This window comes from Xenopus laevis, chromosome 5L (genome assembly GCF_017654675.1).
Source record: "Xenopus laevis strain J_2021 chromosome 5L, Xenopus_laevis_v10.1, whole genome shotgun sequence".
NCBI lineage: Eukaryota > Metazoa > Chordata > Amphibia > Anura > Pipidae > Xenopus > Xenopus laevis.
In genome coordinates, this window is record NC_054379.1 from 138,647,821 (window position 1) to 138,668,458 (window position 20,638).

General features: G+C 40.3%; 1 protein-coding gene across 3 annotated transcripts in view; it reads right to left on the bottom strand.

Moving 5' to 3' along the window:
• The window catches only part of agfg1.L (ArfGAP with FG repeats 1 L homeolog), a 71,677-nt gene that overhangs the window by 18,062 nt on the left and 32,977 nt on the right, over positions 1 to 20,638 (bottom strand). For 2 of the 3 annotated variants that reach the window (XM_018263936.2, XM_018263937.2), the window contains exons 3-6: positions 14,994 to 15,109; positions 14,576 to 14,738; positions 8,144 to 8,303; positions 791 to 910 (exon numbers count right to left, since the gene is read on the bottom strand). In XM_018263936.2, coding sequence (XP_018119425.1) covers positions 791 to 910; positions 8,144 to 8,303; positions 14,576 to 14,738; positions 14,994 to 15,109 — 559 coding nt within the window. The remainder of the gene's footprint in view (positions 1 to 790; positions 911 to 8,143; positions 8,304 to 14,575; positions 14,739 to 14,993; positions 15,110 to 20,638) is intronic. The other variant, XM_018263939.2, reaches the window with a different exon arrangement.

Consider the following 20,638-nt stretch of genomic DNA (forward strand, 5'->3'; position numbering starts at 1 on the left):
AACATATCCTAGCCAAATATGAAATTACTTCAAGGAAAAAGTTAAAGACCCAGTCATATAAAAATAAGCCAAGTTTCATTTATAATTTTGAAGCCAGAGCCAGAAATGTCACAAAAACACAGCTGGTGGAACCTCTAAATTTTGCACTTATAGCTCATCTGGGCCGAAATGATACAGTAAGAGTATTTATAAGCATTTCTTCCTTGGATGTGGGGATGTTCACTTCGACACCATAATTCAAATACTGTAACACGTTGCTCTTCATGAGTAATGTTCTGGTCCCGCTCAAATTATGGAGCTTTACCCGCAACATACAAAACTGCTATATGTCACAATAAAAACAATATTAAAGATACAAGATAAAATGGAATGCATGATAAGCAGGTCATAACACAGTGTGTGTGTGTGTGTGTGTGTGTGTGTGTGTGTGTGTGTGTGTGTGTGTGTGTGTGTGTGTGTGTGTGTGTGTGTGTGTGTGTGTGTGTGTGTGTGTGTGTGTGTGTGTGTGTGTGTGTGTGTGTGTGTGTGTGTGTGTGTGTGTGTGTGTGTGTGTGTGTGTGTGTGTGTGTGTGTGTGTGTTACAAATATACATATATTAAACATACATACAAATACACACGCAAGCAGGTCATTAATGCTATATCATAGGAGCATGAATAGAATATGAAGAACACAGGACCACCCCAAGGGAAACGGAGGTATAGAGAAGACACAAACACAAGCACAGAGAGAAGAAGTTGTTTTGAAGCACAATCCTTTTCCCATGCTTCTTTGTACGAGGGATGACTACCTGTGTTTAAGGATGGGGTGGGTGCCTGACTTGACGGGGGAAAAGCTCCAAAATTATTCACACCACTAGATTGTCCGAATGCATCAAAGTTTGCAAAGTCTGCATGGGCAGAATTGTGAGCTGTAAGACGAGGAAAACAAACAAACAAAAAAAACAAAAAGAATAACAGAATGGAGTTAATGAGAATGAGCAGTTAGAAACACAAAATCTATAAATTGCTAAATATATGACAAAGATCAAATGGTGCTGATTAACAGGAGTTGCCTAGTGTATTTCAGCATAAAACAATCACTGGAGCATCTCTGGGCCAAAAAGTCCTGGTACTGGCACTATCAGGGGTAGGTTCATGTTTTTGTGAAATACACTGGCAGAGAATATGTTTTGTGTCACCAGCCTTATGGGGGCAGTGTCACTTATAAATAGCTTGCCTTTAATAATAGAATATGCTATAGCAAACACCTCTTCTACAGTTCTTGGTACAGGTACAGAAGGATTCCCTATAATTGATCCAGAACCCGATTTGAAGATCTAAAGATAACCGCTCTGCTCTAAAGATTACCGCTCTGCTATATGATTTCCGCTCTCCTCTAAAGATTACCGCTCTCCTCTAAAGATTACCGCTCTCCTCTAAAGATTACCGCTCTCCTCTAAAGATTACCGCTCTCCTCTAATGATTACCGCTCTCCTCTAAAGATTACCGCTCTCCTCTAAAGATTACCGCTCTCCTCTAAAGATTACCGCTCTCCTCTAAAGATTACAGCTCTCCTCTAAAGATTACAGCTCTCCTCTAAAGATAACCACTCCTGCCCAGTTGGTGTATGCCCATTGGTGGCTGATTCCTGACTTGAGTAACTCAGCAGTAGTCTTATATGATGCAGTCATAGGCTCCCTTGAGGCTCTCGCTAAACTCCCCTACCGAGGTGTCTCATCCCATTATGTCACCACTACTCCTATGCATCCGGTGGTACATGTCTTTCAGATGTCTCAAAAACTAGTCCGGGGCACCTCTGCAGCCTGGTCCCCACATTATAGCAATACTTACCTCCCCCACTTTCACTCACCCCCAGGCAGCGCCAGGTGGGCACAGCTGGGGATAAAAACTCTTAGGGATATTGTCTCTGAGGGTGAATGCAAAACTTATGACACAATACGACAGGAAGTCAACCCCCACCCAGACATGCTATTTAGGTATTTGCAAGTACTCCACGCTTTTCATGTACAGTTTCCAGTAAGGCCTGTAAACCTAGAGGTGACAACTCTCGAGACTTATTCATACAGGCAAGACCTGACAAAACCCCTATCCTGGTTATATACTTTCTACCACTGGTTCCTCTCACCTTGAGAGAGTTATGGACAAATGGCAAAGAGATATCCCCGACCTGGATGAAGAAAAATGGAAGGATACTCTTAAGCTTGTAACGGAATCCATCTCTAAACAAAGTCTACTTAACCCCTTATAGCCTGGCAAAAATTTATGGAACAGTATCAGATCAATGCCCCAAATGTAGAGTTGAAATTGGCACCATGTTCAATATATTCTGGTCCTGTCCGGTAACCCAGAGATTCTGGGGTGCAATACTTTAATACTTAAATGAAAAGCTTGCATTACCAAATATTCGCTCACCAGAACTCTTTCTGTTGGGGTTCACAGTGGATTTGCAGCTCCATTCGTACTCTTGAATCTGTTACTTACAGCTGCTATACTATGCCAAAAAAGCCATATTAATGCATTGGAAATCCATCAACCGCCCTTCCAATACAATACTGGCAAAAACTGATAAATGACTCTCTCTCAAACCAGAAATTGATATGGCTAGAGGTTGCCCAGGAAAATGGGTTTTTTGCAGAACAGGTTGATTTCTCCTTTGAAAAAAAAAAAAAGATTACCACTCTACTCTGAACTAGACAAGCATGCATTACTGCACCGATATTTTCCAAAGAAAATAAACTATTTTAAGTTTATTTGTCCATACATTTTCTACATTTTTGCCACGCATTATTATGACTAAACAGAAGTTTTACTTAAATATGGGCAATTATTAATTTAAGCGGAAGCTGTTATCCTTCACTTCTTCAACCAAAGTAAAACTTAAGACCAAAAGTAGACTAATAAAACTACCTCCAGAGGCCATATTGTCATGCAAAACACAGAGCAGATTTTGAACCTCTCACCAAGTGCATCTCCCCCTCGTGACTGCAATTATGCTGGAGTTATGGGGAAAATGCTGCATTTTGTGGGTCAAAAGAAAATGATAACAGTGTCCGAAATTGCATTTTGCTCACTGCCCTTGCAGTAAGTAAACGTCACTGCTGGAAGATCACTGCTCTATTGAACCTCTTAGTACCTCTTAGAGGCAGATGGTTTTGACTATTGTTTAAAAAAAAAATCTTTATTAAAGGGTACCCAACAAAAATTTCCCCACAGGAGGTACAGGTTAGTAGAATAAAAAAAAACTAAAATGCTTTTTAAAAGAGCCCCCTGTGAGCACTATACTGCTGGCACCCACAGCAGGAGGCCATGTTTAGTGGTGTGGATGCCCATTATTACGCACATACATGTGACATCACACGCATGCGCATAACAAGCAAAATCTGTGGCACGGAGAACCTGCACGACTGCACCAAGAGCTCTATTAGCCCTCACCTCTGGTGGCAGAAGCTGATGGTGATGTGAAGCAGTCTAAACAAGAAAGGTGCCGCTTTCTTTGTTCACATATTGATTTGACAAAATATCAAAATTTGCAATTATGCCTTCACTGCACTCACTACTCACAAACTGATGGCTTCTCATTAGGTAAGGTGATCCCTGTCCTCAGCATTGGATGTCACACAGTGGCAACTTGCCACTTTATTTAATCTCTGAGTGGATGTTACACAGTATAAATTGGAAAAATAATACACATTTTAAACAGACAGTACATATCCTTTTATAACAGGGGGGATATTAACAAAACTTATGCTAAAAAAAAATAAAGCATTCCATGATTTTAATATTTTTAGAGCACCATTTTGTTTTTATACTTAATCAGCAGAGTTTGTTTAAATAGAGCTCTGAGCTGTTCTGTGTACAGGGTTAACAAACTCTTCGCTGTCTCATCTTTTTATGTGTTAGTCTTTGTCTTAAATTGTTCACCTTCCAAACACTTTGGCTGTTTTCAGATTGGTCACCAGAGATAAACTTTTTTAATTTTCCTTTCTTTTTTTTTTTTTGGACTGGTTTTCTAAAATTGACGTTTAAAGGGGTAACGGCATAAAAACACGAAGACAAATTAAACTTTAAAATAGAAAAGCCTTTATTAAGAAATAACTTACAGAAACTCCGTGTGTGTTCAGAGGAAGGTGATGCCAGCGGGCACCCCATTAGCTCCCACACTGAAATGCTCATCGAATCCGACCACCACAGGCTTCACCTCGGGGTCCATCTCCACCAAAGCCGTGTATTTGCCCCGGGCTGGAGCACCTGAGGGCAGGACCCACCTGTTTCGGTGAAGATGATGATCTCAGCGCTGTTCTCAGTGCTGTGCCCGGGGGAGGGGGAGGGGGGGGCGGGAGGCCCATCCAGATCAGTGATCTCCAAGAAGAAGACCCGCTGCATGTTTGCGGAGAAGCTGGGGCGGCTGGGCTTCAAGGCTGAGCCAGGAAAAGTGTTCGGCACTGCATACTGTACAGCGATCTATCTGCCTTGGTCTCTGCCTTGAGGAAACTACATGCCGGACAAGTCCGGAAAGTTTGTGCCCCCTTGTGCATTGTGCCCCCTGCAGCCGTGTCGCAACTCGCAATTTTTCCGACAATCGCAACCGGCCATACTCGCATTCCCTGTCAGCCTATGAGGGACTGCGTCTGCCTGTGCGCCTGTGTGAGTGGGGCTGCCCTTTGGCCACTTGACAGGCAACTTATGTATCAATTTAGATCACTTACAGAGTCTGTGAAAAACAGAACTTTAAATTTCAATACTAGAGCTAACGCTAAAAAGTAATTGAAAAAAACACTGTAATGAAAAAGGTGAAGGTGAACAAATAGGATATAGCCAATCATCAGGCTGACACGGTTTTCCAGCCGGAACCCACCAATATACATACTGAAAATTATAAAACATTCTGGTTCATATTTTGAATAGGTTTCTAATTGTTTGACCCCTTCTGACTATTTTCAGCACATATACGGCCAGTTTTAGGCTAATATCACAAGACCAAAAGCTAGCCGGCACTTTCATAACAGATCTGTGACTTTGGCTTATCAAGTAGTGACCCATGCAAACAACAAAATTTTTAACTTTTCCTACATTTAAATGAAATCAATTTCCAATGAACTGAGATAGTTAATTTACAGTAAAAAGCACAAATTAATTGAATTAGCACTTTGCACGTTAGCACTCTAACACAAATTGATTGATAGAATTATAATTAAATTGTGAGGTTAATTTACTTCTGCTCTCTTGTTCTTGATATTTATTAGTAATCAGACCTCATTATAACCTATAAAGTGTAGTTTGAGTAAATCTGCAAGGGAAATTCCCATTTTATTGATCAAATCAATTTAATCAGGCCTACAAATCGTTATTTCTGCAAAAACGCCATTTCAAAAGTCAATAAATATGGATATGCATGTCATGGTCAGTAGTGCCTGTTTATGATATGATAAATAATGGCAAGTTATAGCTGGCAGAGAGAGAGATGTCTTAGGATAATATAGGTTTGCTCTCTGTGAAGCTGACACTTTCCCTCACACAAAGTTGGTGGCCACATCAAGCTGAGAACTGTAGCAGGTCTTTTGGTTCACATATTCTTTCATGCAAACATCCCCTTAGCAACAGCTCCATGTGAAACTTCTGACTTTGAATATTTTCCTTTCTTTGGATACAAAAGCACATTTGGGTGAGTAATTGGTCTTTCCTAAATATCCACAAATGCACTCCTAGCCCTCTCCCATGGATTTTACACATGGTTTAATCCAGTGAACCCAACACATGGGGCACAATGCACTACTGGGAACACTAGAAAATATAAATGTAAGGATTATAAAGGATTTAGCCTTCCTTTATTGGTTCACGAGTAGAAAATGTTCACAAACCGAAGCAGAAAAATTGTATAGAAATGCTTCAGAACCTGCCACAATACCACCCATGCATCAAAGAAACTTTTAACAAGGTGTTCAGTATAATTCCATCATCCTTTAAATATTTTTCGTTAAGACTTGCCTCTACCGTCTCACTGTGTGATCTGAACACAATGCTCAAATCTACTGTATTTCCTCCCTATCATTTGAATTTCATTTTCCAAAGTAACATACACAAACATCGACAGAGGTTGAACTACCCAGGCAACAGGTCATTCTGAGTTCTGTTCTGTGACAACTTCAGCCTTCATTGCATTTAATTGGTTCTGATCTATGGCCCAGACTCTTGGTGCAATGTGGCCAATCCAAAAAACAATTTTCTTCAGCACACCACTTACTGTTTCAGGGTGCATCCACTCCCAAGCTGCCTCCAAGTCAGCCAAATCTTGAATAATAGGATATGAAGCACACCAACCTCAGGCTTTGCCTTTAAAAATTTTATTCCGGCGGAATTCACACACTTGGCAGTGTGGCCAATGACATTATGGTGGGAAGGCTGGTTTGGCAAGACTGTATCTAGTGTAGGCATGATATCATTGTCATGTGCTGCACCACTTTTCATACTCATCGTCACCACAGTGTGCCTGGTTGGCCACAAACATGCCTGAAAGCACTAAAAAGTATAGCATTAAAAGGGCAGTAACAGGTAACCACTAAGTCTCTAGAGGCAGCAATGATCAGAGGACCAAGAGGCAGCAACAGGGCAACAGCTGTCAGCCGCAAAGGCCCAATGGGGCGACAACTGTCAGCTGCAAAGGCCCAATGGGGCGACAGCTGTCAGCCACAAAGGCCCAATGGGACGACAGCTGTCAGCCGCAAAGGCCCAATGGGGCGACAGCTGTCAGCCGCAAAGGCCCAATTGGGCGACGACTGTCAGCCGCAAAGGCCTAATAGGACATCAACGGTCAGCCGCAAAGGCCTAATTGGGCGACAATAGGAATGGGCGAATTTTTTTGCCTTGTTTCGCCATGGAAATGACGCCCATAGACTTGTATGGACGCGTGCGCCATAAAAAAAAAAAAAAAGACGCACGTCAAAAAAATTATACATACTTTAATGGGCATCAGGGACAATTTGCCCCTGGCGAATTTTTTGCAAAACGTAACGGCTAAAATTTGCCCAACCCTAGGCGACAACTGTCAGCCGCAAAGGCCCAATGGGGTGACAGCTGTCAAGCCACAAAGATCCTAAATACAGCAAAGATGCAGATTGTGGACATTTTAGCTACGGTAATTCATCAATTTTTAGTGTTAATAAAAGGCCCAATGGGGCGACAATTGTCAGCCGCAAGGGCCCAATGGGCGACAACTGTCAGCCGCAAAAGCCCAATGGGGCGAAAACGGTTAGCTGCAAAGGCCCAATGGGGTGACAGTTGTCAAGCCACAATGGCCCAATGGGGCGACAACGGTCAGCCGCAAAGGCCCAATGGGGCAACAACTGTCAGCCGCAAAGGCCCAATGGGGCAACAACTGTCAGCCGCAAAGGCCCAATGGGACAACAACTGTCAGCCGCAAAGGCCCAATAGGACAACAACTGTCAGCCGCAAAGGCCCAATGGGGCGATAACCATCAGCTGTAAAGGCCCAAAAAGGCAGCAAAGATGCAGATTGCGGACATTTTAGCTAATTCGGCAATTTTTAGTGTTATGAAAAGCTATTATTGAATAAACCTGGCTGATTTGATGAATTTTGATGGACTGGTGTATATTTTATTAGATATTTGATTATTAGTTGGATAGTCACACAATGGCACGTTTTGTAAAATCATTAATAAATATAGAGAAATCAGCATTCTTCTTTATTCAAAAAGAGAAACAGACAAAATGTGGCATGCGTAGAAAGAATATGTAAATCGAGTATACCATCATCTACTAAATCCTCTCCCTAGCAACCGGCCTGTGTCCAAACACACCTGATACTGCTAACCAGAGCATCCTGAATTATGCAACAACACTGTACATTATTAACTCTACTCTTATTAGTGGTGACAAATGAGGGGGGATTCATTAAAGCTGATTTGGAAGACACAGGCAACCAACAAAATATGCTAAGAAAACAGTGGGTGTAACAGCTCAACAGAATCTGCAATACAGAATAGCGAAATATTCAGAAACCCTAAAATAATGGAAAAATTAAATTTTTACTATTTTTATAATTTTTTAGTGTGAAAATAAAAGAAAGAAATAAGCTGGGAACAGTGGTATTGAAAATGACTTGTTTCAATATACTCATTCCTGTACCTGTATGACTGTTGAAATTTGCAAAATTGGCGAAGTTAGCTCTGGCAGAGGGCTGGGAGGCAGGGGTAGCAAAGATATCTGCTCCAAGGTCACTCAGAAGGTCAAACTGTTTCTTGTCATGATGCGCCTGGGGCACCTGATTTCGAGTGACGACAGGAGACTGCAAAATAAAACTTAGTTAGTATTATAGAATGGCCAGTTTTAAGCAACTTCTCTATTGGTCTTTATTATTTCTTTTGAATAGGGTTCTAATTATTTGGCCCCTTCTTCCGACTCTTTTCAGCTTTTAAATGGGGGTCACTGACCCCATCTAAAAACAAATGCTCTGTAAGGCTACTACTACATTTTTGAAACTGCAAACGGGAGCGCTGCTGAATAAGAAGATAAATAACTCAAAAACACAAAATAAAAATGAAAAACAATTGCTAATTGTCTAAGAACAGAACTCTCTACATCACACTAAAAGTTAATTTAAAGGTCAACAACCCCTTTAAAGCGGACCTGTCACCGACATATAAAAAGCTGCATAATGAAAGTCCTTTGCAAATTAAACATGGAACAAAAATTATTTTTTCCATAAAAAATTCCATACCTATTTTAAAGGTGAGAAAACATCTGAGCTTTCAAATATTATCTGCCCCACCTCTGTGCTGGAGGCATAGAGGCGGGACAGTCAATTACTTTCACTTTCCATTCAGCACTTCCTACATGCCATTGCATTCCTCACATTTCCACTTTCCTCCTCACTCTCTATAATTGTGTCCGGCACTGCGCATGGGCATTAGGTCCCTCATTCTGGGGTATACAAATGATTTTGGGGTGATGCATAATTTGTGTTAATAACAGTGTCCACAAAATGGCTCCTGCCTGTTTGCTGTAATTGTGGAATTCAAAGACTGAAGGAAACAAAATGTAAATCATAAATATAGCGTAAGTAAAGTTTAATTTGCTCAACCAACATGACAGAAAAAAATTTGGAATTATTTCTTAGGGTGACAGGTCCCCTTTAAATAGAAGCAATTCTAGTGCTTGAATTTTAAATATATTGCAGTTACATGGACATTTATTTTTAATGAATTAATCTTGTAGGACTGATAATGAGACCAGGAGATAGACAAGCCAATCTTTAACCATCTTAACACATTTGCCTGCAGTTAAAATGCCAGCTGTTACTATTGGTGACCAATTTCTCCATCCCTCGTGGGACGTGCCCCTAAAGAGAGTGTGGCCACTTCTTACCATATCTTTTAGACACCTTACCAATAACACCATTATAATACAGGCAACAGAGCATAGCTATAGCATGCCTACCAACATTGGGCTGACCCAATCCGATATATGTATAGGGGTCCAACAGCCTTCATTTACCATTGTTGGCATCCGATTATGTAGCCAAGGGATAAATCTGATATCACCAAGTTCCAGGTGGGCATATCTGGGAATGGTCTGCTCTTTTGGAAACCTTACAAAAATGAGCAGATATTTAGGGGAAAAGCACAACATTAGATTAATCGCCAGCAATAAATCTCTGCTTCTGCAGGTGACGTCTCCTTAAAAGCTTTCTCATAGGCAATAATGTGAATCACTGGTGGTAAAACTCATGTGTCGCTTCATTCTCCCAAAATTGCTTGAAGTTGTCTCAAGAGGTAAATTTAAACGATTTTGGGAGACTGAAACGACACACAGGTTTTCTCAGACTCATAAATTAAGGGTCATTGCCCTTAAATTAACTTTTAATATGATGTGATATTATTGAGACAATTTGGAATTCGTCTTTATTTATTATTTATGTTTTTTTTAACTATTTAGATTGTTCAGCAGCTCTCCATATTGAAATTTCAGCAGCTATCTGGTTGCTAGGCTGTAATTTACCCCACAAACCAGGTAGTGTTATTTCTCCATACTTGTCTTTAAAAGGGGTTGTTCACCTTCCAAACATTTTTTTCAGTTGTTTTCAGATTTCTCCCCAGAATTAATGACTTTTTTTCAATTACTTTCCATTATTTATTTTTTACTGTTTTTACAAAATCTAATAATAATCTAATAATGTCCCTGTCTCTGGCGACCCCCCTTCCCAGAGCTGCTTTAGAAGCTGAAAAATGACACTTTACACTTCAATATTAGAAAACCAGTGACACATAGAAAATAGAAAGTAATTGGAAAAAGTTGTTATTTCTGGTGATCAAGATGAAAACTAATTGTTTGAAGGTGAACAACCCCTTTAAAAGGGTCGTTCACTTTTAAAATAATTTTTAGTATGCTGTAGAAAGACATATTCTGAGACAAACAATCTGTAATTGGCCTTCATATTTTTTGTGGTTTTCGAATGACGTAGCTTTCTGCTCAGCATCTCTCAAGTTTGGACTTTCAGCAACTTATTAGGGTTTAATTTACCCTAGCAACCAGGCATTGGTTTGAATGACAGGCTGGACGATAAATTAAATAGTGACTTCAAAAAAGAAATAGTTATTTGGCCGATAGGTCAGCCTCTCCCTGGATTTAGCCAGTCCACTACAAAGCTCAAAGGTTAAATTGCTGCAAATCAGAATCAATCCCTGAGGTCATGTCTGTAAGAATGCAATAATGCCTGTGTGCTACAGAGGTCAGTTACTGCACTTTACAATAAACAAAGCAGATAATGATTTATGTGCATTACTCATTAACTAAAGAAGGAATGGGAGAGGGGGCAGGCACAAAACAACTTTAAGATAGAGTGACTGCTCCTAAATAGAAAAACATGCTATGCCCTTCATTGGCCTAGGAGAAGTAGTTGCCATGTTTAAAAGACCAGCAACATAAACATTTTTTTTAAAAAAAAATTAATTTCTACTTAACGGAAAAAAAAACACCAAGACAGTTTTACCGTTTAATTCACAACGTTTTTACCAAGAAATTACTTACCGATTCTCTGCTTGCGCTCCTCTTTAGAAACGGCAACAGGGCGACGATCCATTGTGCGGCTCTCGATTTCTCCTCCCTGTCTTGTATAGGAGATAGCCAGGGAGGGGAAATCGAGTGTTGCAAGATGGATTGTCACCCTGTCGCCGTTTCTGAAAAGGAGCGCAAGCAGAGAATCGTTAAGTAATTTCTTAATAGAGACTTTGCGAATTTAAAGTTAAAACTGCCTTGGTGTTTTTTTACATTAAGTAGAAACTAATTTTTTTACATTTTTTTTATGTTACTGGTCCTTTAAAGTATAAAAAAAATCTGCTCCTACTAACTTAAAGGGTATTTCTGTAAAGTGTAAACCTGCTGCCACCCAATCTAGTAAGACAGTACAGGTATGGGACCTGAATGCTTGGGATCTGGGGTATACCGGTTAAGGGATCTTTCTGTAATTCGGATCTTCATACCTTAAGTCTTCTAGAAAATTCTTTAAACATCAAATACATCCAATAGGCTAGTTTTGCCTCCAATAAGGATTAATTATATCTTACTTGGGATCATGTACAATTACTGTTTTAATCTTACGGAGAAAAAAGAAATCAATTTGAAAAATTTGGATTATTTGGATAAAACGGAGTCTATGGGAGGTGGCCTTGCTGTAATTCTGATCTTTCTGGATAACGGGTTTCTGGATAATGGATCCTATACCTGTACTATTGACAAAATTACGTTTCCGGCATTCAACAAAATTCCTGTCAATTATTCTAGACAGTGAGCACACAGTATCAGAGCACCTGTCTCATAAGACAAGGCAGGATCATCTGCTCTTTACCTGTAAACTCATTAACACATCCGCTGCCTAGGACGACTGAGACTGCTTGAACAATGGGAGTGAATTAGTTAAGGGCTATGCCATATGGGGAGCTGAAACCGCCTGCTGCTTCCTGACATCAATGGGAACTGCCTGACACGGCCAGCTTTTCAGGCCAAGAACAGCCAGTACTGGCAGCTCCCACTGAAATCAATGGGAGGCAGCAAAGGTGGTTTCAGCACTTCTCTTCCATATAAAAATACTCCCTGTGTGCACTCAGATTTAGGAATCTTTGTTGATGCAAAGTAAAAAAAAAACAAAAAGACCATTTAACTTACAGGTGAATGATCTGTATCTGGAACACTTGGGAACTGGGATTTTATGAGTCAGGTGCTTTTTGCAATGTGTAGGTTGAATTGGTTCAGCCTTAATTAACATCTAGTACATAAAGTTCTGTCTTATTCAAGAGGAAAACAAGAATTGTTTGTTTGGCGCTATGGGAAATGGCATCCGTATTTAAGGAACAGTAACACCAAAAAATTAAAGTGTTTTAAAGTAATAAAAATATAAGTTTTGCCCTGCACTTAGGGTTGCCACCTTTTCTAGAAAAAAATACCTATGTTTTTATGGTTTTTCCCTATACTTAACATTGCAATCATGCAACATTTTTACCGGCCAGGTGGCAACCCTACCTGCACTGGTAAACTGCTGTGTTTGCTTCAGAAACATTATTATTGTTTATATAAATAAGCTGCTGTGTAGCAATGGGGGCAGCCATTCAAAGGAGAATAAGCTCAAGCTACACAGCAGACAGCAGATAAGATAAGCTCTGTAGAACATAATGGTGTTATCTGTTATTTACTATTTATATTTTCATTACTTTAAAACACTTTCATTTAGTGGTGTTACTGTTCCTTTAAGAGTCTCCTGGATGAAGGTTTTCCAGTTAAATGATCCCATGCCTGTACTTTGATTAGCCTAGGCTCTACTTGCTCACCCATCTCTTTGCAGAGAAACCAGGCCGCTGTGTGCTTATTATATATGTGCTTATATTCCCTTGGTATAAGAGCAACAACTACCCAAAGGTATTCCTGAAATGACAGCAGAAAAGTATTCAATAGACAACATATGGCTGAAACCTGAGTATGTGCTAAAGAATGAGTCTGTGACCAAAGTGCTGCTGTTTTGTTCTGCTCTACAGAGAGTAGAATGAAATCATTTGTGTATCTATTACTGCCAATGCTGTAGAAGCATAACCAAATACGAATAACGGGAGGTCGGATCGCAGGGCCGCATCAACAAACAGCGGCCGGGATCCGACGATATTTTTTACCCTGCCCGATCGAAATCTGGCCGAGAGAGAGAGATGTTTCACCTGGGTGCCTGAGCTAAGAAATAATTTAAGCAATGCAGAAGAAAGGCACTCACCGGACTTGCTGAATCAATCTTCCCAGTAACGTAACTAGAGGCGGGCGGGCCCTGGTGCGGGACGTGCAGCCGGGCCTCCGCACGCCCGGAACTCCGTAGAAGACAGTGGCGTGCGAGCTGCCGGGGGGCCCTGAGGGGGGTGCGGGCCCTGGCCCAATCGCACCCCCTGCTCCCCTGGTAGTTATGCCCCTGAATCTTCCAAAGGTTTATTTTGCTCAACGTTTCAGTCCCCCACAGGGACCTTCGTCAGGAATCAAACAGTGCAACATTGAGCAAAATAAACCTTTGGAAGATTGATCCAGCAAGTACTGTGAGTGCCATACTTCTGCATTGCTTATATATACTAGTACGAGACAAGGAAAAAAGCAGTGTGCTCATTTTAAACTATTAGGCAGGGGGTGCAAAGAGTGTGACCACAAAATTCATACAAACAAATACAAGAGATCCTCTGCATACAACCCATTACCAATACATTAAGAACATTGAAACATTTCAGGGCTGCCATCAGAGGGGACAGGGGGTACAATTGTCTCAGGCATGGACTCACTGCACTTCCTTGAAAAAGCCGGGCCCCCACGCTGTCACTGAGCTGATTGGCTAATGACGTTAAGTCCCAAAAAAGGTGCATGGGGATTAGATAAACTGGAGGTGAAGTTTAAACTTCGCCCATCCAATCCCTGTGCTGCTCTACCAGGGCCAATGAGCTCACAGACAGCTCTTACATGTTTAGCATGTAGAATCTTATTTTGTTTAGGAAGTGAGTTGAATAATAGCAATATTTAATGTATTTGTGCTTAAAAAACATATACATTGGTTGCATGGACATTACCTGGTACTCCATGCAGTGCAGGACTAAGTCAGTTCTTGGCAAATGATTACAGTGTACAATGTTCCCTTTGCAGTACGGTGTATATTTTTTAAATTAATTTAAATGCTCTGTGCCCTTGATATAAAACCTGCCCAACAATTTTTTTTAATATTTAGGAACACTGTTTATATTAGCGTCCTAAAGCATTAAAGGCATTTTTAAAACTTTCAATGTGATAATGTTGTGTGTGTAGGGGAATACCATGCATGCACCCAACCTCATGCCCTCCCTTCTCTCTGAAAGCAGGGGGCCCCACTAATCCAGTTACGTTTAAGATTTTTAACCACTAGACTGCTGGGGGGCTGATAATATGGGGTGCCCTGATAATATTTTTGTACGGGCCCTATGATTTCCGATTGCAGCCCTGTTTAAGCTACTAGAGAATGCCCAATGTATGACATGGGTCATTTGTTCCTATTCAACCTTCTCCAGCACTTACCTGGCTAGGGGTCCCTTTATTCAACTGCAATGCTGGTGCACCATCGCCTAGAAGTGCTTTCAGTGGTTTGACCTCCGGTGTACTGCTGGCACTGCTAGCAGAAGACCCAGAAATCGAAGCATGAACAGACGCAACAACCTTCGCTTGCTCTGGAGGGACGTACCTGGGAGTGTGACAAGGGAAGAAGCACAGCAAAAGAGGAAAATAAGAGGAGCGTGTCAGAAGTGTTCCATTGATGATGATTTAAGTATATTTTTAAACATAGTAGGCATTACCTGGGTGTAATACATCTATAATGCTAAAATGTTAACTTTGTTCTCCTCCTACTGAGCCCCTTTTCATAAGATATTTATATGCAGGCAAAAGCATAAGACACAGTTTTCAAGAGAAAAAGAAAAGACAAAAAAATGCCACTCACCACCTCTTCTTTTCATACTTTTCCTGGAGGAATTCTTTTACTTTCTGTGGGTCTCTAAAATCTGGGATTGCAGAAGATCTATCATCAAATAATCCTAGCCATATCTGTTTGCATACCTACAAAAATTTAAAAAAAAAAATAAGAATAATAAGAATTGTGACTGTCCAGCATAGTGGTTGCATCTGATGGTATTTACTTTCTATAATGGGGTGACCTACAAGAGGCTTGATGGTAGTGATAGGAAAGGCTGAAGCCATATGTCAGGGATGTATGATGGCTTACACTTTTAGCAGTATCACCTTCACAGATGCTGGTTGAATGAAAACGTTATAAATTCAACACAAAGGGGGTTAATTGTCAAAATTCATATTTGTGTATTTGTTTTGTAACACAAATAAACTCCCATTCAAGAATGTTTCCTTATTTATTAGATGCCAATGTTTTATGTTAATTAACGTTTGAATTAAAGTTTAGTATGATGTAGACACTCCTCGTGAGGCAACTTCTGAATACGAAGCGCCGCGTGTGCCATGCTGCAGGCGACTTTTCATTATAGCCAGCGGAAGACAGGGGGAAGCCGTTCGGGGAGATTAGTCGCCCCACAGAAGAGGCGATTAGTCGTCAGGCGACTAAATCTCCCCGAATCGCCAGGTGTGCCCTTACCCTAAAGGTGATACACCCCTTTAACAAAAAAAAAAAAAGTATGATTCACAGAAAAAAAAAGATACAAACTTTGATAAATCTGCCCTTTAAACTGTTAGATCAGGACTGTCCAACTGGAGGACCATGTGCCAGATCTGCCCCTCGAAATGATTTTTAAACACTTATACCACCGCTCCCCAAGGTATAAGCACCATGTATTTTGCTTACAAACAGGTAGTAGTTTTTACCCTAACGAGGGTTAAATTCATGTTGAGGAGGGGCCCACTAAAGCTTTGAGAAGCGAGGATGAATAAAATCATGCATTTATAATGAACTTACAGCCCAGAAAAATACATTAGCATCCATAGTAACCTCACTCTAGGGAGCACGGCTGCTCTATTATTAAACCGACAGCAACACGTGAGGCTTACCTGCAATATCAATGGTTTAGCCTGCAAACTACAAATATATCAGCCTCTATAGGTATCTATGAGTATGCTGACACGAATCTCTAAAAACTATTTACTAAAACACTGCAGTTGAAGGGAAGAAACAGGCATTATGTGGAGGGTAAGCAAAGTCATCTTTAATAAACAAACAGGGATCCTGTCTATGCTGAAATCCACCCTGATAAACGTTGCAGAACAAAGTCTCCCAGTCACTTTACAAGGGTAAAAAAAACAACTAGATTTTCTTGGGTTCGGATAGGCTAATATTATTTTAATCCCTGCAATAATTCTTGAAGGAAGGATCTCCCAGACATACTCTATAAAATATACTACAGGTATGGGATCTTTTATCTGGAATGCCTGGGTTTTCTGGATAAGGGATCTTTCCCTAATTTGGATCTCCATACTTTAAATCTACTAAAAAATTCAAATATTGAATAAACCCAAAAGGGTTGTTTTGCCTCCAGTAAGAATCAATTATGCTTTAGTTAGGATCAATTACAAGGTACAGTACTGCTTTATTATAAGAGAAAAGGAAACAATTCAAAAGGTTGACTTATTTGATTAAAATGGAGTCTATGGGAGATGCCCTTCCCATAATTTGGAGCTTTCTGGATAACAGGTTTTCAGATAACAAATCACACCAAAAGTGCTTTCCACTAGATGCTAGAAAAAATGATGCTGTGGTTTAGTTCTATTCAGTCACGAGAGCATAAGTGTTGGACGCCATGCCCGTTTTAGTGTGTGTTTCACTTCATCTCACTGGTATTTAGTTTGGTTGAGGTCAGGGCTCTGTGCAAGGCAATCAAGTTCTTTCACTTCCATCTCAACAAAACAATGAAATTATCAAAAATGTAGGATTGTTATTTTTACTGAAACAGCCCATAAAAACACAACTGGGGGAATGTAATATAGGTTGCTAACGCAAAATTTTTTTTCAAAATGCGAATAAATAATATATTTATATTTTTAAGAAATCTGCCTTTGTGCCAATGTAACAAATGGTTTGTGGACCCTTTTCCCAGTGCATGTAATAAAACTTCTTACTGAAAAAGTTGTTACATTTACTCCAAAAGTTAAGGCCACCTTCAAGCACGTCTTGAAAGTGCTCAATGTGCAATTAAGATGCGCTATGCAATAAAATTCTAATGAAAAATACTACATTGCAATGTGTGGATTTTAATTCTTATTTGTGCGCAAACTTGTTCTCTTTCTGAATTTTATTACATTTCACCCAACACATGGATTGTTACTAATCCTCTACATGAACCTCCAGGGAATATTTCTATGAAGGTTTTATCCTTCCAGGTCATGATATACAGCAGTGATCCCCAACCAGTGGCTCGTGAGCAACATGTTACTCACCAACCCCTTGGATGATGCTCTCAGTGGCCTCGAAGCAGCTGCTTATTTTGGAATTCCTGGTTTGGACGCAAAACAGGTATACTGCCAAACAAAGCCTTCTGTAGGATATCAGTCCTCAGAGGGGCTACCAATAGCCAATCACAGCCCATATTTGGCACCCCAGGAACATTTTGCTTGCTTGTGTTGCTCCCCAACTTATTTGTACATTTGAATGTAGCTCACGGGTAATAAAAGGTTTGGGACCCCTATTATATAGTATTGATTAGTGTTAAATCCAAAGCAAGTGGACTTGCTAAGAAATATTGAAAGCATATCGCCCCTCATCCAAGCAGCTTCTGCAGTTCAACCGAGTGGTAGGAAATTCCATGACATTTATACCTTTAAGTGGAACCTTCAAAGAAGCATTTCCACTTTTCCAGCGTTTCCAACTTTCACACAACCTGGCACACAACTTCAGTTGATAAGAAGATGTAGGGCCGATCTACCAAAACCCATTTTGCTAAGCTTCTGAAGAATTGCTCTTGTGCTGACTCTGCAGTGTTCCAACTGAGGATATATGATTTTTACACAAATCAGCACTTGTCGATCCCTGAATTGTAAACTGTTGTTGACCCTAGACATTTCCACTTCCCAATCCATTCGCTTTCAGTTGACCAGGACAACTCTGCACAAGAGAGGTTGAGCACCCATGTTGGACATCAGGCCCGGCAGAAATTTGATTAAGTGACTTGTTGGGAACATGACATCCTATGATGGTGCTGGGTTGAAAGCAAAAGAGACCCTTTCTGCTGCCAGCAGGTGCTGCTGCAGATTAAAAAGCTTTGTATTAAAGGGGTTGTTCACTTTTGAATTAACTTTTAGTATTATGTAGAGAGTGGTATTTTGAGTTGCAATAAGTTTTCATATTATATTATTTGTGTTTTTTGGGATTCCTGTAAACTGCTGTGTGTGTGCTCTCTGGTCTCATAAGCATTGCTAAGGGTTTAAAGGAGAAGGAAAGCTACTGAGGTATTTTATTGCCAATAGATTAGCCACAATAGTGCAAGCTAGAATGCTATATTTATTCTGTAGAATATTTTACCATACCTGAGTAAAAAGCTCTAGAAACTCTCTGTTTGTTTAGAATAGGAGCTGCAGTATTAATGTGGTGTGACATCACTTCCTTCCTGAGTCTCTCCCTGCTCTGGGCTCAGATTACAGTAGAGAAGGGAGGGGTGGGGGGAGAGGAGCAAACTGAGCATGCTCTTGCCCAGGGCAATGAGGTTTAAGCTGAAGGCAGGAAGTCTGATACTGAAGCCCATGTGTACACAATAGAAGGAAAGAAATGCAGTGTTTCTTTTGACAGAGGACTCAGAGCAACATTACTTTTGGGGTTTACTGGTATATTTAGATGGACCTTTCTGATAAGGCTTACTTAGTTTTAACCTTTCCTTCTCCTTTAAGCACACAGGCAGATTCGGGGAGATTTAGTCGCCTGGCGACTAATCGCCTCTTCTGCGGGGTGACAATCTCCCCGAACTGCCTTCCCCGTGCTAGAATGACAAAACGGCAGCGCCAATGCACTCGCAGCGCTTCGATTTCCGAAGTCGCCCAAGGTTTCCTCATGAGGCATCTCCCAAAATCTGCCCGTGTGCTTGAAACCTAAGAGCATCATGACCTTTATTTACTGTACGACCCCCCTGTATTACCAACATCAACAGCCTTAGTACCAGATGGCCCTTGTCAGTAAGGTGTGGGTATCCATCTTTATCACAAGTAAATAGAAGATCTCTAACATTGCCAGCTACAGCAGGGCTTGAAACAATTACAGAAACATCAGGAAGCAATTCGACTTTTCTAAATATAATTAACAGACAAAGCTTTGAATAAATACTTCATAAAAAAGGAAGACATCTGAAATCAGGCTACACAAGCCACTGGGTTTGTCAGTTTTGTCAAAATCTCTAGCTTCAGGTTCCATTTATTTATCAGTTACCTAATCCAACAGTTAGATGTTGTAAACCTTGTTAGCATTGTACCGTAAGTCCTCTGTTTGTTAAATAATTATTGTAAACTCAGGCTTTTAAAGAGATTTTTCATCATTTACATCAGTTGCCTTTCATATTCACAAACACATCTAAGACCACCCAGTTCAACAACTTTGGTCCAAAATATACAGGTATGGGATGAATTTCATGTAATATTCACTGGATAAGTGGCCTTTCTGTAACATGGAGCACCATGGGTTGAAGCAAGCTATGGTAATATCCAGCTCACAGTCATTTTACAGAAAATTCGCAAAATATAAAATGTAAGTATATTTAAACAGGACAGGCTTGCTGTATTTTAGAGCTTTCTGGATGTCAGCCACTGTAACCTACAGCACTTAAAGGGGTTGTTCATCATTGCGTTTATGTATGTGGTAGAGAGTGATATTCTGAGATATTTTGCAATTGGTTTTCATTTTTTATTATTTAAGGTTTTTGAGTTATTAAGCTTTTTATGCAGCAGTTCTTTAATTTGCATTATAAACAATCTGGTAGCTAGGGTCTTACTTACCCTAGCAACCATGCATTGATTTGAATAAGAGACAGGAATATGAATAGGAAGATGAGTAATAAAATGCAGCAATAACAATACATTTGTAGCCTTACAGAACATTTGCTTTTTAGATGGGGTCAGCGACACCGGTTTGAAAGCTGGAGAGAAAAAGGCAAATAATTATAAAAAAATAAAAAATAAATAATGAAAACCAATGGAAAAGTTGATTAGAATTGGCCATTCTATTTAAAGCTAAAAGTTTACTTAAAGGTGAACCACCCCTTTAATATCCCTCTGATTTGTGTCAGTGGGGCTCATTTTTAAACACTGGGCAAATTTGTCTCTTGGCAGTAACCCATAGCAACCAATCAGTGATTAGCTTTTTTCAGCCAGCAACAGGTTGAATACTGAAAGTAATCATCTGATTGGTTGCCATGGGTTACTGGCCAGGTGCAAATTTGCCCAGTGTTTATAAACAACCCACAGTATGTTAAAGTGGCCATAGACGTGCAGATTTACCTATAAAACGGACGAACGATCGTGCCATCTCCTGACCTGCCACTAATCATTCAGATCAAATAAAGTAGTAAAAGAACAGATCAGACGATGTTCTGCCCCTGACAGCAATCGTATGAAAGATAGGTCCGACAAAAGCTAGTGACAGTCTCC